This window comes from Zalophus californianus, chromosome 16 (assembly GCF_009762305.2).
Source record: "Zalophus californianus isolate mZalCal1 chromosome 16, mZalCal1.pri.v2, whole genome shotgun sequence".
In the NCBI taxonomy this organism is placed as follows: Eukaryota; Metazoa; Chordata; class Mammalia; order Carnivora; family Otariidae; genus Zalophus; species Zalophus californianus.
Genome location: NC_045610.1, coordinates 9,390,729 through 9,417,240, shown reverse-complemented (window position 1 = coordinate 9,417,240; position 26,512 = coordinate 9,390,729). Strand labels below are relative to the sequence as shown.

General features: G+C 44.4%; 1 protein-coding gene across 2 annotated transcripts in view; it reads left to right on the top strand.

The window, feature by feature from the left end:
- CDRT4 (CMT1A duplicated region transcript 4) overlaps window positions 1-26,122 on the top strand; it is a 49,722-nt gene extending 23,600 nt beyond the window's left edge. The window contains exons 2-4 of one of the 2 annotated variants that reach the window (XM_027567905.2): window positions 10,535-10,616; window positions 22,233-22,307; window positions 25,545-26,122. In XM_027567905.2, coding sequence (XP_027423706.1) covers window positions 10,547-10,616; window positions 22,233-22,307; window positions 25,545-26,002 — 603 coding nt within the window. In that variant the 5' untranslated portion in view covers window positions 10,535-10,546 and the 3' untranslated portion in view covers window positions 26,003-26,122. The remainder of the gene's footprint in view (window positions 1-10,534; window positions 10,617-22,232; window positions 22,308-25,544) is intronic. The other variant, XM_027567906.1, reaches the window with a different exon arrangement.
- The last annotated feature ends 390 nt before the right edge of the window (window positions 26,123-26,512 follow it).

Genomic DNA, 26,512 nt, shown 5'->3' with positions numbered 1-26,512 from the left:
CCTCCCACCCCCAACCACTCCAGCAACACTCAGTTTCTTTCCTGAGATTAAGAATTCCTCATATCAGTGAGGTCATGTGATACATGTCTTTCTCTGATTGACTTATTTCACTCAGCATAACACCCTCCAGTTCCATCCACGTCGTTGCAAATGGCAAGATCTCATTCCTTTTGATGGCTGCATAATATTCCATTGTGTATATATACCACCTTTTCTTTATCCATTCATCTGTCGATGGGCATCTTGGCTCTTTCCACAGTTTGGCTATGGTGGACATTGCTGCTATAAACATTGGGGTACACGTACCCCTTCGGGTCCCTACATTTGTATCTTTGTGGTAAATACCCAGTAGTGCAATTGCTGGATCGAACGGTAGCTCTAATTTCAACTGTTTGAGGAACCTCCATACTGTTTCCAGAGGGGTTGCACCAGCTTGCATTCCCACCAACAGTGTAGGAGGGTTCCCCTTTCTCCACATCCCCGCCAACATCTGTCGTTCCCTGACTTGTTCATTTTAGCCATTCTGACGGGTGTGAGGTGGTATCTCATTGAGGTTTTGATTTGGATTTCCCTGATGCCAAGCGATGTGGAGCACTTTTTCATGTGCCTGTTGGCCATTTGGATGTCTTCTTTGGAGAAATGTCTGTTCATGTCTTCTGCCCATTTCTTGATTGGATTATTTGTTCTTTGGGTGTTGAGTTTGATAAGTTCTTTATAGATTTTGGATACTAGCCCTTTATCTGATATGTCATTTGCAAATATTTTCTCCCATTCTGTCGGTTGTCTTTTGGTTTTGTGGACTGTTTCTTTTGCTGTGCAAAAGCTTTTTATCTTGATGAAATCCCAATAGTTCATTTTTGCCCTGGCTTCCCGTGCCTTTGGCGATGTTTCTAGGAAGAAGTTGCTGCGGCTAAGGTCGAAAAGGTTGCTACCTGTGTTCTCCTTTAGGATTTGGATGGACTCCTGTCTCACGTTTAGGTCTTTCAACCATTTGGAGTCTATTTTTGTGTGTGGTGTAAGGAAATGGTCCAGTTTCATTCTTCTGCAAGTGGCTGTCCAATTTTCCCAACACCATTTGTTGAAGAGACTGTCTCTTTTCCATTGGACATTCTTTCCTGCTTTGTCAAAGATAAGTTGACCATAGAGTTGAGGGTCCATTTCTGGGCTCTCGATTCTGTTCCATTGATCGATGTGTCTGTTTTTGTGCCAGTACCATACTGTCTTGATGATGACAGCTTTGTAATAGAGCTGGAAGTCCGGAATTGTGATGCCGCCAGCTTTGCTTTTCTTTTTCAGTATTCCTCTGGCTATTCTGGGTCTCTTCTGGTTCCATACAAATTTTAGGATTATTTGTTCCATTTCTTTGAAAAAAGTGGATGGTATTTTGATGGGGATTGCATTGAATGTGTAGATTGCTCTAGGTAGCATTGACATCTTCACAAAGTTGATTCTCCCAATCCATGAGCATGGAACGTTTTTCCATTTCTTTGTGTCTTCTTCAATTTCTTTCCTGAGTATTTTATAGTTTTCTGAGTACAGATCCTTTGCCTCTTTGGTTAGATTTATTCCTAGGTATCTAATGGTTTTGGGTGCAATTGTAAATGGGATCGACTCCTTGATTTGTCTCTCTTCTGTCTTGTTGTTGGTGTATAGGAATGTCACTGATTTCTGTGCATGGATTTTATATCCTGCTACTTTACTGAATTCCTGTATGAGTTCTAGCAGTTTTGGGGTGGAGTCTTTTGGGTTTTCCACATAAAGTATCATATCATCTGCAAAGAGTGAGAGTTTGACTTCCTCTTTGCCGATTTGGATGCCTTTGATTTCTTTTTGTTGTCTAATTGCTGTGGCTAGGACTTCTAATAATATGTTGAATAGCAGTGGTGAGAGTGGACATCCCTGCCGCGTTCCTGACCTTAGGGGAAAAGCTCTCAGCCTTTCCCCATTGAGAATGATATTCGCTGTAGGTTTTTCATAGATGGCTTTTATGATATTGAGGTATGTACCCTCTATCCCTGTACTCTGAAGAGTTTTGATCAAGAAAGGATGCTGTATTTTGTCAAATGCTTTTTCTGCATCTATTGAGAGGATCATATGGTTCTTGTTCTTTCTTTTGTTAATGTATTCTATCACGTTGATTGATTTGCAGATGTTGAACCAGCCTTGCAGCCCAGTGATAAATCCCACTTGGTCGTGGTGAATAATCCTTTTAATGTACTGTTGGATCCTATTGGCTAGTATTTTGGTGAGAATTTTTGCATCCATGTTCGTCAAGGATATCGGTCTGTAATTCTCTTTTTTGATGGGGTCTTTGTCTGGTTTTGGGATCAAGGTAATGCTGGCCTCATAAAATGAGTTTGGAAGTTTCCCTTCCATTTCTATTTTTTGGAACAGTTTCAGGAGAATAGGTATTAATGCTTCTTGAAATGTCTGATAGAATTCCCCTGGGAAGCCATCTGGCCCTGGGCTTTTGTTTGTTGGGAGATTTTTGATGACTGTTTCAATTCCCTTAGTGGTTATAGGTCTGTTCAGGTTTTCTATTTCTTCCTGGTTCAATTTTGGTAGTTGATACATCTCTAGGAATGCACCCATTTCTTCCAGGTTATCTAATTTGCTGGTATAGAGTTGCTCATAATATGTTCTTATAATTGTTTGTATTTCTTTGGTGTTGGTTGTGATCTCTCCTCTTTCATTCATGATTTTGTTGATTTGGGTCATTTCTCTTTTCTTTTTGATCAGTCTGGCCAGGGGTTTATCAATCTTGTTAATTCTTTCAAAGAACCAGCTCCTAGTTTCGTTGATCTGTTCTACTGTTCTTTTGGTTTCTAGTTCATTGATTTCTGCTCCGATCTTTATGATTTCTCTTCTCCTGCTGGGTTTAGGCTTTATTTGCTGTTCTTTCTCTAGCTCCTTTAGCTGTAGGGTTAGGTTGTGTATTTGAGACCTTTCTTGTTTCTTGAGAAAGGCTTGTATTGCTATATACTTTCCTCTCCGGACTGCCTTTGCTGTATCCCAAAGATTTTGAACAGTTGTGTTTTCATTTTCATTGGTTTCCATGAATTTTTTTAATTCTTCTTTAATTTCCTGGTTGACCCATTCATTCTTTAGTAGGACGCTCTTTAGCCTCCATGTATTTGAGTTCTTTCCGACTTTCCTCTTGTGATTGAGTTCTAGTTTCAAAGCATTGTGGCCTGAAAATATGCGGGGAATAATCCCAATCTTTTGGTACCGGTTGAGACCCGATTTGTGACCTAGGATGTGATCAGTTCTGGAAAATGTTCCATGGGCACTAGAGAAGAATGTGTATTCCGTTGCTTTGGGATGGAATGTTCTGAATGTGTCTGTAAAGTGCATTTCTTCCAGTGTGTCATTTAAAGTTTTATTTCCTTGTTGATCTTTTGCTTGGATGATCTGTCCATTTCAGTCAGGGGGTGTTAAAGTCCCCCACTATTATTGTATTGTTGTCAATGTGTTTCTTCGCTTTGTTCTTAATTGCCTTATATAATTGGCTGCTCCCATGTTCGGGGCATAGATATTTACAATTGTTAGATCTTCTTGTTGGATAGACCCTTTAAGTAGGACATAGTGTCCTTCCTCATCTCTTATTACAGCCTTTGTTTTAAAATCTAATTTGTCTGATCTAAGGATTGCCACCCCAGCTTTCTTTTGGTGTCCATTAGCATGGTAAATGGTTTTCCACCCCCTCACTTTCAATGTGGGGGTGTCTTTGGGTCTAAAATGAGTCTCTTGCAGACAGCATATGGATGGGTCTTGTTTTTTAATCCAATCTGATAGCCTGTGTCTTTTGATTGGGGCATTTAGCCCATTTATATTCAGGGTAACTATTGAAAGGTATGAATTTAGTGCCATTGTATTGCCTGTAAGGTGACTGTTGCTGTATATTGTCTGTGTTCCTTTCTGATCTATGCTGCTTTTAGGCTCTCTCTTTGCTTAGAGGACCTCTTTCAATATTTCTTGTAGGACTGGTTTTGTGTTTGCAAATTCCTTTAGTTTTTGTTTGTCCTGGAAGCTTTTACCTCTCCTTCTATTTTCAATGATAGCCTAGCTGGATATAGTATTCTTGGCTGCATATTTTTCTCGTTTAGTGCTCTGAAGATATCATGCCAGTCCTTTTGGCCTGCCAGGTCTCTGTGGATAGGTCTGTTGCCAATCTAATGTTTCTACCATTGTAGGTTACATGTCTCTTCTCCCGAGCTGCTTTCAGGATTTTCTCTTTGTCTCTGAGACTCGTAAGTTTTACTATTAGATGTCGGGGTGTTGACCTATTTTTATTGATTTTGAGAGGGGTTCTCTGTGCCTCCTGGATTTTGATGCCTGTTTCCTTCCCCACATTAGGGAAGTTCTCTGCTATAATTTGTTCCAATATACCTTCTGCCCCTCTCTCTCTTTCTACTTCTTCTGGGATCCCAATTATTCTAATGTTGTTTCTTCTTATCGTATCGCTTATCTCTCGAATTCTGCCCTCGTGATCCTGTAGTTGTTTCTCTCTCTTTTTCTCAGCCTCTTTATTTTCCATCATTTGGTCTTCTATATCGCTGATTCTTTCTTCTGCCTCATTTATCCTAGCTGTTAGTGCCCCCATTTTTGATTGCACCTCATTAATAACCTTTTTGATTTCAACTTGGTTAGATTTTAGTTCTTTTATTTCTCCAGAAAGGGTTTCTCTAATAACTTCCACACTTTTTTCAAGGCCAGGTAGTATCTTTAAAGTCATGATTCTGAACTCTAGGTCTGACATCGTACTAATGTCCATATTGAGTAGGTCCCTGGCAGACGGTATGACCTCTTGTTCTTTTTGCTGAGGTGATTTTTTTCGTCTTGTCATTTTGTCCAGAGGAGCATAGATGAATGAGAGAACAGAATGCTAACAGGTTAACAACGTCTCCAGCAAATATACTCTATACAAATCAGAAAAGACCTGAAACCAGGGGACAAGAAAGGGAAAGAAAGAAGAAAGAGAAAAAAAAAAGGAAAAAGAAAAAGATAAAAACAAACAAAAACAGAACAAAACAAAACAAAAAAGAATATGATCAAATATGGTCAGGCTAGTACATAGATCAGTGCAACACACCAGATTTTGGGCGTATTTTGGTCTGTTAGAAGAAAGTGCCTCCTAAAATTTTAAAGGAAGAAAGACTTATATATGTACATAAAGAAGGGTTGATACAATGAAGGGATGGAAGCTGACTGTAAAGATGAAAATTTGAAAAGGTTTTATAAAAGGAATTGATAAGAAGTTGTTTTTAAAAAGAAAGAAGATTTAAAAAAGAAAAAAGAAAAAAAAGAAAAAAAGAGAGAATGTGATCAGGCAGGAGACTAGAACAAAGCCATATACTAGTGATTTAGGGTATATTTTGATCTGTTAGAAGAAATTGCATCTCAAAATTTTAAAGAGAGAACAACCTATATATATATGCCAAAAATAAGGGTAACTACTATGAAGGGATAACAATATGACTCTAAAAATGAAAAATAAAAAATGTTTTTTTTTAAAAAGGGATTGATAAGATGTTGGTTGAAAAAGGGAAAAAGAAAAATTCAAAAAAAAACAGTTAAAAAAATTAACTTTGAAAACTAATGAATTATGGTAAAAAAGGCATGAATTCTATGTGCAGTATTCCCCTAGCGCTGGAGTTCTCCCGTTCTCCTTGATCGGTAAACTTGGTCTTGGCTTGCTGGCCTTTCGTGCTGATCTTCTTGGGGAGGGGCCTGTTGCTGTGTTTCCCAAATGTCTTTGCCGGAGGCGGAATTGCCCCGCCCTTGTCGGTCCAGGCTAAGCAAACTGCTCCGGTTTGCTCTCAGGAGCTTTTGTTCCCTGCAAGCTCTCGGTACAGCTTTGGAGGACCAGGGTGAAAATGGTGGCCTCCCAATCTCCACCCGGAGGAGCCGAGAACTCGGGGCCCTGCTCCTCAGTGCGCCCCCAGAGAAGAGCAGTCAGTCACTCCCGTGTCCCTGGTCTCCGGCCGCACTCCGTGCTCACCCGGCCTGTGACCGAGCGTTTCTATCTCTGGCACCCGACCCCGTGTGGCATCTCCAAACCCAGCAGATCCCTGCGGTGCGCTCCCGCGCCGCTCCTCCCCGGGGGGGGGGGGGGGGAAGGGGAGTCTCCCCGGCTCTGCCGCTTGTTGGGTCCCTGTTGGAGGAGCAGTGGCCCGACTGGGCCACAGATCACAGTTTATGGCAACCCCGAGCTGAGAGCCCGCGCCTCGGCTCCTTCTCTGCAGCAGCTTCCCCGCTCCGATACCCGGGAGCTCTGCCGCACTCAGGCTCCCCCTGTCTTTCTGTGACCCCGAGGGTCCTGAGACCACACTGTCCCGGGAGGATTCCACCCCCTGCTTAGCCACTGGAGCGACGTCCCTCCGCCGAGCCAACTTCTAAAAGGTCCGATTTTGTGCTCCGCGGCTCTAGCACTTGCCAGAAGCGGCCGATGGAGGCCCCCTCCCCCGCCGTCTATCCTCCCGAATATCGCCTCGGATTCACTTCTCCGCACGTCCTACCTTCCAGTAAGTGGTCGCTTCTCTGTTCAGAGAGTTGTTACTACTCTCCTCTTCGGTCTCCTGTTGAGTTCGTAGGTGTTCAGAATGGTTTGATCCGTATTCAGCTGAATTCCTGAGACCAGACGAAATCCAGGTCTCCCACTCCTCCGCCATCTTGCCTGCACTCCTCAGTGTTTTTTTTTTTTTTTTTTAAGATTTTATTTATTTATTTAATTGACACAGAGAGAGAGAGAGACAGTGAGAGAGGGGACACAAGCAGGGGGAGTGGGAGAGGGAGAAGCAGGCTTCCCGTGGAGCAGGGAGCCTGATGCGGGGTTGATCCCAGGACTCTGGGATCATGACCTGAGTGGAAGGCAGTTGCTCAACCAACTGAGCCACCCAGGCGCCCCAAGTCAATGGTTTTAAAGATAGAACACTTCAGGAACTAACGGGATCCGTTCTAATATAAAGGTGCTGTTCATTTCCACCAGCCACAATAAACAGTGTCTTCATTCTTGTGTTCTGAGCTGATTGAGCAATGCAGGGGGGACTCTCGTGAGACCCCACAAGGACTTGCTGTCTGTAGAGTTCTTGGTGAAGCTCCAGCCTCTGGGCAGGTGCCTTTCAGCCTGTTAAATTTGACCAGCCCAAATCCAAGTAGGGTGTGGGGCAGATGGTGGCCTTGAAACTTACATCATTTTGGACCTTGTGCTTTCGGACCCAGGAAACCTGTTCCTGAATCCCTTTTATGTATGTGTATGCCTGTGCATGCACAAGCAGGAAGGAAAGATTGGTGGCAATCCTCCTGTCTTCAGGACCGAGGAGAAGCCCAAAGAGTATGTGGTGGGGTTCGATAAAATCGTTCCATGATAGAACCTGACGTTTGGTCCGGCTGCTTTCACAAAGCCATTTTTTATGCCAAGGACCTTTTTACCTGGTCTTAAAAAGAAATCTCTAAAATTTCAGCTTCCTATATCTCTCAAGTACTATGCAAGGCAGGTGCTCCAGCACAGTCTCTGAGCCCCTCTTCATGCCTTTGTCCATCCCTTACTCCCTCCCTGACCCTCTGGCCACATCATTATGTCTGCTATGTTATGAGTGGCCTTATCAAAATTGGCTTTTATAGGATGGCTTATTTCTGTGGTATTTTATAGCTATAATTCTGCACTTAGATAAATTCCCTTCTTCCAGTAGACATTGCATGGTCCCCTAGAGACGGGAGTGGGATGATGCAGAGAAGACCACTCTTACTGCTGGTAAGGTAGGAAGCCCTCTTCCCTCTTAGTCTCAGGGGCTTCGTCTGGTAGGGGCCTTGTATCATTTATCTCCTGCTGTGTAACAAATTACCCAGGACTCAGTTGCAACAAACGTCTATTATCTTGCAGTTCCTGTCGGTCAAGAATCCGAGTGTGCTGTAACTAACTGTGTGCATCTGTGTCAAGATCTCTCTCCATGAGGGTGCAGTCATGGCTTTGGCCGGGGCTACGGTCCCATCTGAAGGCTTAACTGGGGGAGGAACTGCTTCCAGTCTCACTCACATGGTTATTGGCTGTTGGCCATGAGGCTTCTCCATAGGGCAGCTCATAATATGGCAGCTGGCTTCCCTCAGAATGAATAAGAGAGAGCACGTTCAAGATAGAAGCCACAGTTTTTTGTAAATTAACCTTAGAAGTGACATTCCGCCATTCTTCCATATTCTATTTGTTGGAAGTGGATCGCTAGATGCAGCTCATACTCAAGGAGAGGGGGGTTTCATGAGGATGTGAACACCAGGAGGGAGTCATTGGGGTCCATCTTGGATGCTGCCTACCACAGGCCTTTGGGCCCAGTGGCTGTTGAGTCTGTTCAGCCTGTGGACCCTGCCACCCCAGTAGTTCTGATAAGCCAATGGCTGTGAGGGGCAGAGGGAACAGAGCTTTGTGTTCATTCTTACTCCTCCTGGGAGGTGGGTACCTTCACTGGCGAAGCCTTCTGAGGACTTCTCGCGAGCAAATGATTCTAAACTTCTAAACTAGATGCACTTGAACTCCAGTCTCCCATCCCATCCCACCTTCACTCCAAGGAAAGCAGATGAGTCCAAGACAGCCCTCTCTCTGTGGTCTTTGTCACTTATGAATAGAGCTCCCCAACACAGATGCTTTCTCTAGAGTTCGCCTAGTGCTCACCTTGGGTGCCGATGTTATTCAATATTCTTGTTACCAAAACGAGCCCTGGTCATAAACCAGAGAATGAAATTTATACCATTAGTTCAGGGTTTGTTGTCTTCAACACAAAAGCAGACTTAGAAAGATCTTTATGGGTCATGAAATGCTTTTGACTGAATTAGTTGGATCATTCTAAACATCCACGAGGCAGGATGTTTCTCATTCTGGATGCGAGAAAACCGAGGTTCAGAAAGATTAAGTAATTTGTTCAAGATTGGACATAAAGAAATGAAGCTGGATTTTAAAACCAGTTCTCCCGACTCCAATTCTGTGCTTCACCCCCTGTCCCTTTTAAAGTTGTTTGCATACCCGAGTCTCCAGATTATTCCTACTGGGAATCTGGTGAGACTTCTTGGCCCAGTTTGCTCATTAAGTCATTCTAGACCAGGGCTGCAGTGACCTGAGAAAAGAAATAGAACCCAGCTGGGACAGGGTATATCAAAGCTGAAATTTACATGGTAGACATGGCTGGTGACTTTAGAGAGTTACACAGTGTTTGTGTGTGCATGTGTATACATGTGTGTGTGCAGCTTGTAGACTCTTTCTCATCCTAGGGACTATACAGATATTCTACTCAGGGCTATGTGTGTATGAGTGCATGTGAACACATGCGTGTCTGCAGGTGGACACAAATGTCTCAGACCTGCCTGGGCTCAGGGATGATCTCCGGCAGGTGTCATTTTGGGGAGTGGATGGTATAACAGGGCTGTTGAGACCTGAAAAGTGGGGTGGGATGGGTGAGATGTGGGGACAGCAGTATGGCAGCAGTTCTGTTGGAGGGTCCCCTGAGCCCATCCTCTGACCTCTCACTGCTCCAATCTCTTCCCTGATCTTCAACTTATTGTCCATTTTTGAGGAGAAACATTTGGTTAATTTCTCCAGCCTGAAAACTGGACCACATTGCTTTGGAATTGTGGACAATATCACAGTCCTGCATTCATGATGATGACCACAATCTAACCAATGAGCTCTTACCATGGGCCTAGGCCCTGTGCCCAGTGTTTTTTATGAATTATGACAAAACTTCTCATGGCCATCCAAGCATAGTTCCTGTTACTGCCCCTCTTTTATAGATGAGAACACAGAGATTAGGAAGTTGAAGTATCTTATTTCTGGTCACACAGCTAAGAATCTGCTGGAATGTCCCAAGCTCATGCTCTTCATTCTATGCCATACTTTGCTGCAAGCAATTGTTTACTAGGCAACTTTGCCTTTTTAGGAACTTTGGCTAATTGTCTTATCAGTTTGCCCTCTTGAGATGTTGAAATACACAATGGTATCCCAGAAACACAGCAATGACAGCAAGGAGAGAGCTGGTTTTCCTGCGGTGCTGCACGAGGGTGGATCTCGAAGGCCAGACGTTCGTTGGGCAGAGGACGTCCACACAACACACTCCATGAGGGGCCTGTTCCCGGATCTTAAAAGCATTCGATGCAACCCTCCTCCATGCCAAGGAGACACATTACAGCCCTCGTTGTTTAATTGGGTTTCTGACTCAACAAAAACTCCTTTCGTCAGAACTTCAAAATTTCCCGGCATGTTACCCACACATATTTTCGATGTAGATAGCGGTGATGTTTCGTTGTATACTACTTGTGTATATTTGTGCCTGGAAAGATTCATTTAAGACTAGTAACTAAATATTTCTCCCCAATTTCAAGAGACCCCCCCCTCCCTCCTTGACCTCAGGGGAATTGGCAATTGCTGTCTTCTCTTTTAACTGCAGGTAACAGTTTTCTATACATTCCACTGTCCACTTCCCCCCAAACTATCCATATTAGTTACAATATATTGTGTTTTACAAATTTACCTTTCTCATTCTATTTTTCCCAGAAACCTAGTTAAATGAACTGCACCAGACACTTGCAAGAGCTTCCAGATGGGAGAAGGGAGGACAAGAAGAGATCAGAAAAAGGTAAGCAAGTCTGGCCTTAGATCATGATCATAGTTAGTCCTCAGAGTAGGCAACGTGTGGGCCGGGAGTTGACTGGAAATTAAAGATCTTACTTCTGAGCTTTAAGAAACACAATGTGGGAAGGGAGAGTGATATATACCAACTAAGTAACAGATAGTGGGACAAACGGCCCTGAGAGTTGAGGTACAAGGGGGTGCACATGTGAGCCCACCTGCAGGGCTGAGCGGGCTCCCAAAGGAAGTGTCACTGGACCAGCTCTGGGAAGAGAGATAAGGAGACCAGTGGGGTGGGGAGGGGCATTGGGGGGAGCATGCATTTAATTGATAATCATAAATAATCACTTAGCTTCTTCATGAAGCCTGAATCCTGGACGGTTGTGGTTCCAAGGGTTGCTTCTTCTGGGCACTTCGCGTGAGGTGTCTCATTTAATCTTTACCAGAATCCTACAGGAGAGGTGTATCATTTCCGTTTTATAGATGGGGAAAACCTAAGGCTCAGGGAGAGGGGAAGTGATTGCCCACTTGGAAGCAGTAAGTGTTGTTGTTAGGACTTGAACCCAGCTCTTCTCACAAGCCATTATCTGTTTGTCATATTTCTTAGGGTGATGTCTCACCTTTGCCAATTGACCTTCTTTCATAGTAGCTATTGTCAGGTCATTTAGTCCATGCTTCCCTTTGTGCCCCCTGCACAGGTGTGTAGCTGCCTGATGTTTGGATTTCCAAAAACTTTTAGAAATTCCAAGGACGATTGTTATGGCAATTGCAGGAGCATTCATTTATCTAATGATTTTGTTCCAAGTGCCTGGGGACGGAGTTTGTGATGAATGGGATCCCTGCTCTTACGGAGCCTACCTCCTAGTTGGTTAGGAGAAAATAAACAGATGAATAAATCATAGGATATATATCAGTCAGGGCTGGTGCCATGCACAGAATTGAAATAGGAGATTTGGTTGTGATTGGTGGCTACTCTAGCTTGTCATGGAAGGCCTCCTGAAGAATTCACATTTAGGCTGGGTCCTGACTTGTAAGAAGGAACAACCCATGTGGAAATCAGGGAAAAAGTACATCCCAGGCAGAGGCTGCTGAGGGATGCTCACATGGGAACAAACTTGGTGGGCTTGAGAAGAGGAGGAAGGCCAGTGTGGCCTTGCGGTGAGTGGTGGGGGAGTGACCCTGGCTAAGGCCAGAAGGGTAGGTGGGGGCTAGATCAAAGAGAGGTTTGTAGGCCAAGGTCAGGAATTTGCATTGCATCCCAAATGGAATGGGGAGCCATTGCGGCATTGGAGGTGAAATGATTTAATCTGACTTATATTTAAAAATGATCACTCTGGGTCTTCTGTGGGGAAGGAATTGCAAGGGCGTAAGAGTGGAAGCAGGGAGACCAGTGAGCAGGTGTCCAGTGGTCCAGTGAATAGATATTGATGTCTTGGACTAGGTGGAGACGAAGAGAGTTACATAATAATAGAGTGTGAGTGGGGAGAAGATAATGAACTGGATGTACTAAGTGAAGAAGCAAGAGGAATCAAAGACGACCTTGACATTTTGGAACTGGGTGATTTGGTGAACGATGGTGCCTCTCTCTGAGATGGGAAAGACTGGAGAGGAACATTTTAGGGAGCAGGGTGGAGAGTTGTGTTCGAGCCACGACAAGTTTATAGGACCTCAAACATACAATGAGACATACAAATGAGATACCATACAATACAAGATATACAAATGAGAATGTACAGATGGCAGTTGGATTTATACATTTGGTCTTTGGGGATGGGGTCAGGTTCGTGCTAAGATTTGGCAAACAGATGAGCTTCGAGGCCACAGGACTCACTGATGTCATCCTGGGGACATGTGGAGATAGAAAGAAAGAAAGGAGCCCAGGAACCATCAGTGGAATCTGAAAAGGAGGGTGACAAGTGAAATGGGAGGAAAACAGGTCTCTATGATGTTATAGAAGCCAAGTAGGAAGATGTTTCAAGGACACGACGGTGGTCAGCTATTACCCATGACCACTGCATTTTGGAAGATAAGAGGGGCAGGAGCCTGGGATGCAGTGGAGAGGTGTTTTTTGATAAGAATGTGGGTACTTTATCCATTGTAGTGGGATGGAGGGCAGTATGCGTGCGTCCCTCGTGAGATGATGAAGAAACCGCTATTGATAATGGGGTGCTGTTGGTACCAAGGAAGCCAGTGTGCCAGAAGCTGAAGTTGTCAGCGGCTGAGGGGCAGAGACCGACAACAACCGGGTGGGAAAGGGGTGGTATGGTCTCAGAGGATGAGCTTCAAAGAAGACGGGAGGAAAACGGTTTGAGAATGGCAGTGGGGAGTAAGGAGGATGAATATCCACCTCCAGGTCCAGAAACTTGTGGGTCCTCGGGGGAAAAACAGCCCTCCCTTGAGAGGAGAGAGAGCACATCCTTTGGCGATGATCCAACAAAGCATTTGTTGCAGAAAAGTCCCAGGGATGTATAGGGGTGGGGGTTTCTCCAAATTTATCCGTTTACGTAAGACTTCAAATAAATCCTATACCTTTTGATCACTGACCATTTTCTTCACGTAATGTTGTAAATGCTATTTATAATGGGGTTATGTTTGCTTTCCTCTAAGAGCACAGGGGAAAGACAGATTTCCCCCCCTGGGAGGGTTAGGAAACGTTTCCCTGAGTGGTTGAGCCATGCTTTGGGTTTTTGGGGGACATGCAGCCCCTTAGAAGTGGGAAGTTGAGTGCACATGTGTCTATGTGTGTGAGCAGGGGTGAGTTGTAGTGATCGGAGCCCAGATTGGGAGGCCTTTCTGGGACTAGATTTTAAGGAAAGGGCATTCCTGGAAATAGGTAGTAAATAATTTTTGAACAGAAGTGTGACACGATGAGAACCTTCTCAGTTGTTTTTCTCTGACTAGAATATCCTGCCTGGCACAGTGCTTGAATAAGCGTTCAGCAAATATTTGTTGAAAGGATAAATTAATATATTTATAAATGATACTTCTTGCAGCCACCATATGGAGGATGAGCTAGAGGGAAAAAGAATAAAGGTGGTAAGACATATTTGGAGATCAGAGCCTGAGTTCAGAGTGTGAGAGGGAAGGAGGAGTTGAGTTTCTACTTTGTGTGTCAGGAAGGATGGTGATGTCATTGACAGACACAGGGCATGGAGATGGAGGAGATGTTTGTGCAAATATGGGTGCAATAACAGATACTTAGTTTCAAACAGGTTTAAATTTGTTGAAAAGACAAAACACTTAGAGAAACTTGTCTAATATACTGCTGGAAATAAGAATCTATTCTCAGAAGAGAGATGGGTCTTAGGACCCTGTTTTGGTTAACTATCAAGGTCCTAGTGGTACTGACGAGGTAGAGTGATACAGTTTTGGGGAAGTGATTTTGACCACACTCAGTGGAAAATGATTAATAATTCAGGATGCCAATATAATAATTTGTAATGGGACATATACCTGAGTAATTTGATATGTCAATTTTCAGAAGATCGCTGAGTGAACAAGAGCAAAAGGGACCACACTTGTCAACCCATATAACCAGTGAGGCCCCCCCTTTCTCTTCAGTCACTTCAGAGAACAAATATGGATGTTCCCAAGTTAACGGCACCCTCTCCTTTCACACACTGCTGGAGGAAACTTGTAAACTTTGGAAAGATCTTTTTCATACTTCCTTGCTTTCTCACTAGAAAAAATGGCACATAATTTGACAATTTCTTGATGACTCAGGGACCCCATCAAGAGCATATATGATTTCAGTTGGGAGTGATATTGCTGGAATGGTCTCATTACAGCTGGGTGGTGGAGTGGGGAGTTGGAATTGGTGGCGCCTTCACTAAATGGCTCATGCTCATTGTGCTTTTATAGGGAATTGGTTTGCCTTTTGAGATTCTTTGGTTCCTTCAGCAGTCACAGCAGTCACCCAGTGTCTTGACAGTTGGCTGGAATATTTTGTACCTCCTTGTTTGGACACAGTTGTTGAGTGGCTTTCACTTGGCTCCTACACCTTGAGCTCTAGGCACCATACCTTGAAAACTGAGAGTATTTTTCATTGCTCTCAGTGCTATCTCCTTGCTAGCAATACAGTCTTAAAGCATTGTAAGATGCAGTCTGCTCTTGGGGGGCAATTTCCCTGTGCACAGCTGGTCTTGGCCCCAGGGAGCTGATTCTTTTTAACTTCTCTCCCAACCCTTCCAGATGGGGTGGCAGAGGTGGGGTTTAACTACAGCTCTTCTGCCTGAAGTTTGCCTCATTTTGGCAACTGGGAGCAGTTGCTCACAGATTTTGTATTAGCTTCTGACCTCAGCACTATGGGTTGTGCTCCAGTGAATGACAGACCTTGGAGATGGGAGGACCCCTGGAGACTATGGCCACAAATATCCTAATTGCTCTTTGTCCATGAAGACAGGGGAGCAGGGAGGACACAAATCACCTCTCAGCGTTGATAGGGGAGTGTCTTTGGCAGTACTGAGACCTTTGGGAGACTAAAAACCAGCAGCCAACATTTCCTGAGGACCTCGCTATACACAGGTTTATAAACAACAGAAGGGCACCAGTGAATTCTCCATTTTAAAAGACATTGCCATCACTTACAGCAGCTAAAATTGGAACACCTTAAAATTCCCAAGTGCAGGCATGATTCATAATAGTTCATTCACTTGATGGATTACTAAGCAGCCTCTAAAATAACCATGAGGACCCTAAGAATATGAGAAAATATGATCTTAATGTTAGGAAAAAATGATGGATTCAGAAGGATATGTACATTTTGTGGCCATCACTGTGTAAGCCAAGAATGAGAGCACGCAGATGAATGTGTGCTGGTAAATGGGATCATGAAATTAAAAAATAATGTTTTCCAAACTTTCTATAATGCTGATGTATAATTTCTGTTATGAAGCTACATGCAAATAAATACAGCAAGATGCAACTGGCCATCATAGATGACACACGCCTTAAATTGCTTTTCTAGGAAAGGTGAGGATTTGTTCTGATTCCTCCCCACAATCTGCTAGTGCATGAGGGGGCTGGCCACATGCAGGAAGGAGTATGGGACTATGCTAATCAGAGAGAGCTCTCTTGGCACAGCATTGAAATTAGCCTCCTTCACCCCACCTTCCACCTGTAATAGTGCTGAATATCTATCTTCAGAACTTTCCTTCCTTTGCCTCAGTCCCAAACGTCACCTCTTCCTTTTGTTTCATTTCCATTTTGTACGTCGTTTTAGGACTAAAGTTGTTGCTGAGTATGAATGAGGAGATCCGGGGCAAAGCGCAGTCAAACTCTTAGTTTTCAGGGGGATGATTAGTATAGACTGTGGTTTGGGTGGGGACAACTCAACCCCAGACATTTGAGAGTTTTGATTTAATCATAATTGAGAGGTGTCTGTGACCCAAGAGTTGGGTGCAAGCAATGTGCGACGCGTGGATTTTCTCACGTTCTGGCATGAACTGGGATAACTGTATGAGACCGAGGACATGCTGTCAATAGGCTGATGGAATAACTGAATCCTATAGAAGGCAGCTACTTCAGTGCTTTGCTTCAAGGCCAAGTCTCAAATGCAAGTCACCTTCTTCAAAACAAACACTGGCCTGCGTTCCTAGTGCTCTGAGCATTTCACAAGGGGGTGGCCTGGCCCATTGATTGAGGCCAGTCCTGGGAAATGCCTGCCTGTTTCCCCCATGTGTTTTCTAGGTTCACAATGTCCCATTGTTCCAGTGAAGCAGGACTTCCTTTTTCTGACTGATTAAACATCGTGGGGCCACACATTTTCACAGTCCCATGGCTCATGAGCCAGCTGTCAGGCAGAGAGGTCTCTGAGCTCAAATTGCTGATAGCCTTTCATATTTGGTTTCCTGACTATGAAATTATAAGACTATTTCTTGCTGCCTGTTTTTCCACATCTTTCCTACCTGTCTAGCTTATCCATGTACAAGTGTCCCCAAAATGTCCATGGAAGGAAAAGGTTGAAAAGCTCTCCTCTGATTATGCCTGTTTGGCTTGTTCCGGAAATTTGATGTTAAGATTTGGAACTTGATCTATAGATAATATGACCGCATGTGCTTTGTGCCCAATGGGTCTTCGTATTACATCTTAAAATGGAAATTTTAATATTTATGACCGAATAGACCTTGGGTAAATAGAAAATTCAGATCCATAGCTCTACCTGATACGTATGCAATGCCCAGTGATTCTTCCAGTGGTGAATTTGTAAAGTGTTCCTTTAGCCACTCAACGCTATAGTTCATGTGCAGAAAGGATACCGTTTGGAAACAGCCTCTATAATCTGCATACTGGAAGAAGAATGTGGGCCCTGAGCACATCACTCAACATTTGAAACCACTGAGGCTGGCATTTAAACCGTACCTGCTGACCATCGTTTCCCTTGTTTTTAAAGACTCAGCACAAACACATCTTCTCTTCTCAAATCTGTTTCTTGACATCTCTCCCCACCCGGGCTGAGCTAGGAAGCTTGTGGTCTGTCTTCCTCAAGAGGCTGTGAGTTCCTTGAACCAAGGCTGTGCCTCATTCTGCTTTGTGTCTCCAGCACTCCCTGAGATACCTGGTACATGGAGACGCTCAGTAACCATCTGCAGAGTGAGTCCTGGCACTCATCTTGGCCTCTTGCACAGAGACTTCTCTGCTTTTTTTTCTTGATGATGAAGAAGACATGGATTATTCTTGTTTGATTTGTTATTAGCACAGAAAACAAATCTGCCTTGTAAGTCTTTGACATTGAGGAGGGCGGACCCCAGAGCAAGAGGTGAATGTGGAGAATTCATAAAGTGTTTTGGGTGAGCGCCACCTGCACGCATTAAAAGTGTAGGGTTTGGAATTCAATGTTGAATGCATGAATGAATGAATGACTCTTGCCTGGCCATAGGTACTTGAACTTTATTTCCACTCTGTCTCTCTCAAAGTACGTGCATAATCTTTAGAGAAAATATGCAGAGGACAGAAGCATTTTCGAGAAACAGTGTATCCCCCTCCCAACCACCATAAATGGTGAATCAGTAATGTTAGGTCTGTGTTAGAAGATGGGCAATTCTGATTAGACTCCCATCTCCCCACCCTAGATGTAGTTAGAGATAGTTGCTTCCCCCAGAGAGAAGCATGGTCTATATCAGAACATGCTGACAGCTACCAAATATGCTGTCCATCGGGTACAACTTAACAGAGTGCGGTAATGGGCTTGTTTCTCCTCTCCTTGGAGTGGAGTGTAGGTGTTTGGGGAAGGGCAGAGATGTGGATGCGAAGGTGGCCAGCACATTGTTGCATACGGAGAGGTGCAGATCAGCTTGCCTCTCCCCACTCTCACTCTCCTCTGTCTTAACGGTTGTAGGATTCCCACGTTCCCCAGCATCAGTGTCCTTAAAGACACATCAAACCATTATCGTGTGTGTATCCCCCTAGAGCCCCACAAGTAGAGGTGAGGCTATGACAAGAGTTTCCATGGCACCCACGGGATGGGGCAGGGTAGTGAGGCGGAGAGGGTCATGATGAGGCAGGGCTAATGGGAAGCTTGTTGGATGTGCATTGTATTTCCCTGGAATGCAGGGGGTCAAAGCATGCATTTGGCCTATAAGAGGGGGGCTCTGTGTGTGTCCTGGGTAGGCCACTTGGGATGGACACCAACACATCAACCACACACTGCACCAAGTTGATTTATGCACAAGAACATTTCTGCTGATCTTAAAGATAAACCTTCCAAGACGCTAAGAGCCTAAGTGGCAGCTTCCTCTTCAGCCAAAATAAATGGAGAGTGGCCAGAGGGCTGAAAAGGGAACAGAAGGCAGGGGAGGATATGCGAGGTGGTGGTGGGGTGGTGGATAGCAGGCAGAGGTGAAACAACACCCCACATCAGTTTCCTGTTCGGGAAATTGTTCTCCTTCTGGGGCCAGACAAGACTCTTAGGTACGGATGGCTTGAGGAGAAGAGTGGGAGATGAAATGCAAGCAAGACAAAATGCCTGCAGCTCGGAGCAGGGGAGAGAGGAGAGAGGCTGAACAGAGGGAACTAGGTCTAGTTTCCAGTGGAGCACAAGCCCCTCACGTTCGCTTGATCTCGGTATGGACACTTTCGTGGGACTGAGCTTCTGAGGCCGATTTCAGAGGAAGTGAGTCATTGAAGATCTGGTTATACCTTGAGCAAGTTCATCCTTCCATCCTCTTATGTCATCACTGCCTCTGATGCTCAGAGTTCCAAAACAAGGATGCAGAAGGACAGTGCTTTAGAATCCACACAAACGTTTGTTGGTTCCTAGTTCCATGATATGATCTACCTATTGAATGAATGGATGGACGGATGGATGAGGTGCTGGTCCAATGAGATGAGCAGATGCTGCGTAGCAATGCCCCTTTTGGAGGGTTACAGAGCAAGGTAGCATATTAGAGGCTCTGAGAAGTGCTGTACTAGAGGAATTTGTTTAACAGATCATTCCTTAAACTTCCCTGACTGAAGGCGGTCCTGCTCTGCTCCCTGGATTAAACAATCTATGTAGCCTTACAGGATGTCCTCCCTTTGCCCCCCGTCTTTCTTTAGTAACATCAATTAACGTCTTGAGAGATTCTTGCATTCTATGGGACATGGTTTAGGAAACACTGGATTAAGATAATGCTTTGCCCATCATGAGTGTGCAAACGGCATTACTCCCACAACATTAGTGGGCTACAAAGTCTGAGTGGGGTTGACTTGTGTCAGTGCACTCAACCATCAATCCTGCTGGAATCCACAAAATCCCTTTGCAAGATGGTTTCCTGAGATAAGAATGCAGCTTGTGGCCACAGACAGAGGGTGAGATTAGCTTTGCATGAGGATACCAGCCACAGCCAATTTTCTTAGCTTGGTACTTTAAGGCTCTGGCTGTCCTTTGATCTAAGTGAATTCTGGTATTGGCGGGTGGTAGTGGAAATGAGCTACGGTCCTTTTAAATGCTTAAAGGCCGCTGACATTCAGTACCATGTATATATTTATACATATATATCCATGAATCCTTCAAAGCAAGTATGTCTTAAAACTGCAAAAGGACTGAATGATCCCCCAAACCTGTTTCCCATTTCTAAGTAGCGAATACCCCATAAATCTTCAGTGTGTTTTGATTTGGTTTCTAGAACAGTGGTTCCCCAACCTTACTGTGGATTAGAACCAAGCTTTTTAATTCTGATGGCTGTATTTCTTTCCATTCCAACTAAATCACAGCGCTGCAGGTGGGAGCCAGGCATATGAATTTTTAAAAGATCCCCGGCAATTCCAATATGCAGTAAAGTTGGAGGACTGCTGGTTTAGAAGCATTTTAGTTTCTGGACAGTTTATTATAACAGCCATAACCTCTGTGAGAGAAACAGGCAGAGATTCATCCTGATCTCCCAAGTGAGATAATGGAGGTCCTGAGACACTTAGGAACATGATCAAGGTCACAAATTTGTGTCAGATTCTAGGTAAGTGTCACTCCTTTGAGTTTATTTAGGCCAAGGCCGGCCTATCAGATGAGAGTCTGGAAATGGTGGGACCAGAGATGGATTGGGGTGGGAGGAGCTGGGCTTGAAAACGCAGTATATCGGACATAGGTCTCTCTGCCTGTAGAGGAAACAAGAAACCCACTTCAGTGTTATGTCTCCTGCCCCTCCTGTCAATGCTGTTTCTGTCTGTAGACTGCTGGTTTGCATTTCATTTATGGGGAGACAAAATGGAACCTTTGTGCCAGAGTTGAAGGAAATTATAAAAGCCCACAGCTTGTCTTCAGACTTAATGTCAACTATTTGTCTCCTTTATTCTCAAACAAACAAGTCCTCCCCATGAGTTCTGAGGCCGTCTCAAACATTCCCTGCCTTGGGTTTCCCTGCCTTCATCAGCAGGCATGGCAAAAACGTACCATTCTATAGAATTTTTTAGCAGCCACAGCAGGCTGTTGTAGGGGGTCCCGTGAGATAAGATGAGAAGCTTTGAGCAAGATGTTGGGTTATAATGAATGCACGTGGGCGTTGAGACAAATGGTTTGCTAAGAACTGAGCTTCTTTGAGGCTTCAGGGTTCATTAGCTAGAAACTCAGAAGCAAGGATGAAAGGCATTATCCAAAATTCCCCAAATATCATGAATTCAAAACATTTTCCCATCATCTGGCCTGATGGATTAGTCCTATCGTGCCTTTCCAAAAGTTCTGCAGATAGGGGGGATGAGTCAAGAAATCTCTTCCATTGGTGCACTGGGGTGACAACCTCTATGTTACTGGGGACTTGGGATGGGTGGCCGTCCGTCCTGAGATCCATGGTCTTAGAAGGAGATATAGAACTTTCTTTTTTTTGTTATTTATTATTACCTGAAGCTGTAGGCTAGAGGACTATGTGAACATTATTTCTTCTCTAACCTCAGGAAAATGATACTGTGAATTCTCCTAAAAATGTGTTGTCATGAAAGATTGACCCTAAGACAGGACAGTAGGGACCCCATAAGGCCTGGATCTGAGCAGGTTTGACAAAAAGTGGCTTTCAAAAAAAGAGTATGAATAAATGTCTAGGATGCTATCCTTTGTTAGGTGTGTTATACCAAAATGCTGACATTGGGAATAACTTACCTTAGAAATACAGTGGGATTTAAGGTTGCCCTTGTCAGTAACATCCTCGCATACCACAGTGGTTCCTTGGTTGGGAGGAAAAAAGGAGGTGGAAAACCTGGGAATTTGCTTATCTCAGGGGAATGTTTCACGCACGAGCTCGTCAGCCCCTGCGGATGTTGCAGCAGAAAGAAACATGTAGAATCATTATTAAGTTAAAGCAGTGTTACTCAGTGTGTGGTCCTCAGACCAGCAGCCTTACCTGGGAGCTTCTTGGAAATGCACATTCCCAGGTCTCCCAAGCAGACCTACTGAATCAGAACCGCAGGATGGGTGGGTCCAGGTGTCTGTGTTTTAACAAGCTCTCCAAGCAATGCTAGGGACACTAAAGTTTGAGAAGCACTGCCCTAGACTGCTGGTTCTCAAAGTGTGGTCTCCTGACCCATAGCACTAGCATCACTGGGGAACTTGTGAAAAACCATCTGAGACTTTTTTCACTAGCATGTGATGGTAGAAATGCTCCATGGCATTTCAAGTGTTCAAGGGCCACAGAGATGGCCAAACTGAACCTACAAAATAATGAGCTCTTGGCTAAAATTTCTCCGATGCGCCTTTCCCAGTCTTAGAACTGGAAAGGACCTACAGAGATCTCCTGGACCTGTTTCCTGTCACTAGGAGTTAATAATAAAACCTTACAGACTGTCAGCATTTCCCTCCCCCTGCTTTTGGTTTAGAACGTTGACTGTTGAATCAGGAACTCTGGAGGTGGGGCTCAGCACTCTGTGTTTCAACAAGTCCTCGGGGCAGATTCACCCTCCCATTTGAGGACCACTAGACCACAGTTCCCATCAAACTGCCCACATGCATGATGATCACCTTCCCCCCATTGCTGGCTGAGAAGTGCAGCGAGGAGGCAGAAACTCGGGCCCAGTAACATGCTTGCATCCTGATAGAGAAAACGACATTTACTGTGACCTCTTGTGTTGAGCTCACCTAGTCCCCAGCTCCATGGAAGGTGCATCCTCTTTTCTCAGGTCACTCTGTGGTAGCCCTGGCTAACAGGTGTTATTTTCCTCCAAGGTCTTTGGGCCTTCAGTGTGAAGAACTCTTTAGTGATGGAGGTGATCAATGCAAGAAAGATAAAGACAGAAGAAGGTAGGGCTTGGGGCCTTAGCAATGGGAGCTCCAGCTGTGAGCTGAGAGTGAAAGCTGAGAGATCCGGGGTGGGAAGACATAGAAGTGGGGCTCAGGGCGGCCACTCTTGGTACACAGGTAGAGAGTATACAGCATGCTGGGGAGATGAAGGAGAGCTGCTGCTCATTTTGTTCCAGACAAGTATAGTTTCACCTCTGCCAGATACAAGCAAAAGCCTTAACCTGCAAGATCTTTGTATTTTTTTTTTTAATTTTATTTTTAAGTAATCTCCACACCCAACGTGGGGCTTGAACTCACAACCCCTAGACCAAGAATTGCGTGCATACTCTACTGACTGAGCCAGCCAGGTGCCCTGAGATCTTTGCATTTTGCATTTGCTTGGAGGAGACAAAGATGAACCATCGAGTCTGCAGTTGTACATTTTTTTTTAGTGAGAGGTGATGTCACATATCTTGCCTTCTTAAGGCAGAATAATACACACCTCTTGCAGGGAGATGAAGTCTTTCCCAACACATTCTTTTTTTTTAAATTTTTTAAAATTAACATATAATGTATTATTTGTTTCAGGGGTACAGGTCCGTGATTCATCAGTCTTACACAATTCACAGTGCTCACCATAGCACATACCCTCCCCAATGTCCATCACCCAGCCACCCCATCCCTCCCACCCCCCACCACTCCAGCAACCCTCAGTTTGTTTCCTGAGATTAAGAGTCTCTTACGGTTTTTCTCCCTCTCCGGTTTTGTCTTGTTTCATTTTCCCTCCCTTCCCCTATGATCCTCTGTCTTGGTTCTCAAATTCCTCTAATCAGCGAGATCATATGGTACTTGTCTTTCTCTGACTGACCTATTTCGCTTAGCATAATACCCTCTAGTTTCCACCCACGCCATTGCAAATGGCAAGATTTTATTTTTTTGATGGCTGCATAATATTCCATTGTGTGTGTGTGTGTGTGTGTGTGTGTGTGTGTATATATAATATATATACCACATCTTCTTTATCCATTCATCTGTTGATGGACATCTAGGCTCTTTCCACAGTTTGGCTATTGTGGACATTGCTGCTTAAACATTGGGGTGCAGGTGCCCCTTCAGATCACTACTTTGTATCTTTGGGTTAGATACCCAGTAGTGCAGGGTATTTACCACAAAGATACAAATGTAGGGACCCGAAGGGGTACGTGTACCCCAATGTTTATAGCAGCAATGTCCACAATAGCCAAACTGTGGAAAGAGCCAAGATGCCCATCGACAGATGAATGGATAAAGAAGAAGTGGTATATATACACAATGGAATATTATGCAGCCATCAAAAGGAATGAGGTCTTGCCATTTGCAACGACGTGGATGGAACTGGAGGGTGTTATGCTGAGTGAAATAAGTCAATCAGAGAAAGACATGTATCATATGACCTCACTGATAGGAGGAATTCTTAATCTCAGGAACAAACTGAGTGTTGCTGGAGTGGTGGGGGGTGGGAGGGATGGGGTGGCTGGGTGATAGACATTGGGGAGGGTATGTGCTATGGCGAGTGCTGTGAATTGTGCAAGACTGTTGAATCACAGATCTGTACTTCTGAAACAAATAACGCAACATATTTTAAGAAAAAAGAAAAAGAAGAAGATAACAGGAGAGGAAGAAAAGGGGAGTATGTCAGAGGGGGAGATGAACCATGAGAGATGATGGACTCTGAAAAACAAACTGAGGGTTCTAGAGGGGAGGGGGTAGGGGGATGGGTTAGCCTGGTGATGGGCATTGAGGAGGGCACGTTCTGCATGGAGCACTGGGTGTTATGAACAAACAATGAATCATGGAACACTGCACCAAAAACTAATGATGTAATGTATGGTGATTAACATAACAATAAAAAATAAAAAAAAAAAAGATACCCAGTAGTGCAATTGCTGGGTCATAGGGTAGCTCTATTTTCAACTGTTTGAGGAACCTCCATACTGTTTTCCAGAGGGGTTGCACTAGCTTGCATTCCCACCAACAGGGTAGGAGGGTTCCCCTTTCTCTGCATCCTCGCCAACATCTGTCCCCAACACATTCTTTACTGACAGATCTGTCCCTAGACAATCTCCAGCTTCCGAATGTCCCCACAAGGCAGCCTGGGAATAACTGTATAATCTGTATTGTCTCTGATTATCCCCAGTGATAGTGTTTTTCACTGAATTGAGGTCGAAGATGGCAAGATCAACCTTTTAACTTCCTTGCCTCCAAAACCCCTATTGAAATGATCAAAGTATGCACCATTTGAGAAAACAGGGAATGTAGCACCACCAGGAGAGAAATCGTGAAGCATTTCTGCAAGACAGAGTGAAGTTGCAGAGGGAAAAGGGAGGGACTGACCTGCCCATGATTTGGTATCTACAAAAGAAGATGTTTGGTAAACTCATGAATAGAATTTTCTAGTAAAGCCTCCCTACCCCAAACACCCAAAACTTCTGGCCAGCACTACAGTGAAAAGCATATGGATTTCTGGGCCCGTTAGATCTGAGTTCAAACCCACCATTCCCTAGTTGTGCAAGCTAGTCAGCCTCAGCCTCATTCTCAGTTAACTGGGGGATTAAACAAAACAGTACAGGAGAGGACACATAGTCAAAGTGTTCATAGTCCATTTACTGATTATTACATGCCAGATACTGTGCTAAAAGCTTTACATTTCCTTTAACCCACAGAAGGCTCTATGAAGTTGATTTTATTCCAACCACGATTTTACGCATAAGGCAACTAAGGTTTAGAAAGGCTAAGGGGTTTCTCAGGTTCACAGCGACTGTGTGGGTATAGAAGGAATTTGGACTCAACCAGACTAATTGCATAGCCCATGCTTTCAGGCTCTAAGCTGAACTGTTCCAAGCCCTTAAAATATATTGCTTTATTTAATCCTTACAATGGCTTCCTGGTAACCATTTTTGTTGGTGGAAAAGAAATAGAAGTCCAGAATGTAAACAATCTAATATTACACAAAGATCTGAAGCCAAGCCTGCTGGACTCCCAAGGTCCCTGCCCTTTACCACCATGTTGTTCCCTTAATTGATATACCCCATGGAATGTCATTCTGTCTCCCATCTTTGGCTTTGACTTTATTCCCACTGAATACAAGGGGTGTTAAGGCCAATTATGTGCGAGGGGGGAAAAGTTCAAAATGTGGTTCCAATACCCTTCAATTCTTTGAAGAACTGGATCATTGTAGGCAAGTGCCTCTAAATCACCTGTATTTCTCTTTGCTGGTAGAACTCACAGAGAACATCGGGCTTCCCGTGAATGTGCTTGAGAAACACAGCCCTTGGCCAGCCTATGTCACATATGTGTCCCCGATGGTGAAAAGACTCATTGAGAAAAGCAAAGCTAGAGATCTGGAATGCATGCAAGCACTCGAGGAAAGCCAACGGACATCGAGGCAGAGCAAGCCAGCCAGCATCACTCAGCTGAAAAGGAGAAAGTCATCTAAGTGCTCTGGAACCTTGGTGTTGAAGGACGTGGGGTCAGAGACCATGTTCTCCATGTGGAGCTCATACTCCATGCCGGCCATGGGTCCTACCACTATCTCAGAGCCAAGGCACTTTCATACGGATGCCAGCGAAAATCCCACTGCAAACTATAACAAGATCATCTTCTCTCGAAAACTCATGACGAAGATGCTTCCATACAGCTCCCTTCTAGCCAGCAAGGAGAAACATTCAAATATTTAGCAGGGAGTCCCTGCAGTCATCTCCCGCTCCCGCTCCTCCGCCCAAGATTGTACAGCAATTAAGCTCCATTTGTCGCAAATTTCACTATGTCCTTTAAATGTGAACTTGCCCCTGCTTGTGCAGAGGTTGGCTTAGGTAAATCAGATCTGAATGTGGGCTGTGGGTGGGCAGGTGTATCCCCTCCAGCATCATAGTCAGATGCGGTTGGGAAGCCCCATACTCTAGTTCCTGCCATAGATGCTTAGAACCTGAGAGTGAATGAGTCCCAGTCCAGGCAGGACACAGAAATCACACCAGTTACTATGCCAGAGATAATCTGATAGAAAGAATTTCTAACCAGGTAACTGAAAAGGTGGGGAGAGAACCCAAGGGTATTAGTGGCGGTAGCCACCTGCAGGAAGCAGGTTTCCCAAGGCTGGGGGAACAAAGGCGAGATATTGGACTTACTAAAAGTTAGGCACTTGGAGAAGGGGCATGTGGGCTGAATCTCAGATTTCTGAGACTGGGCGG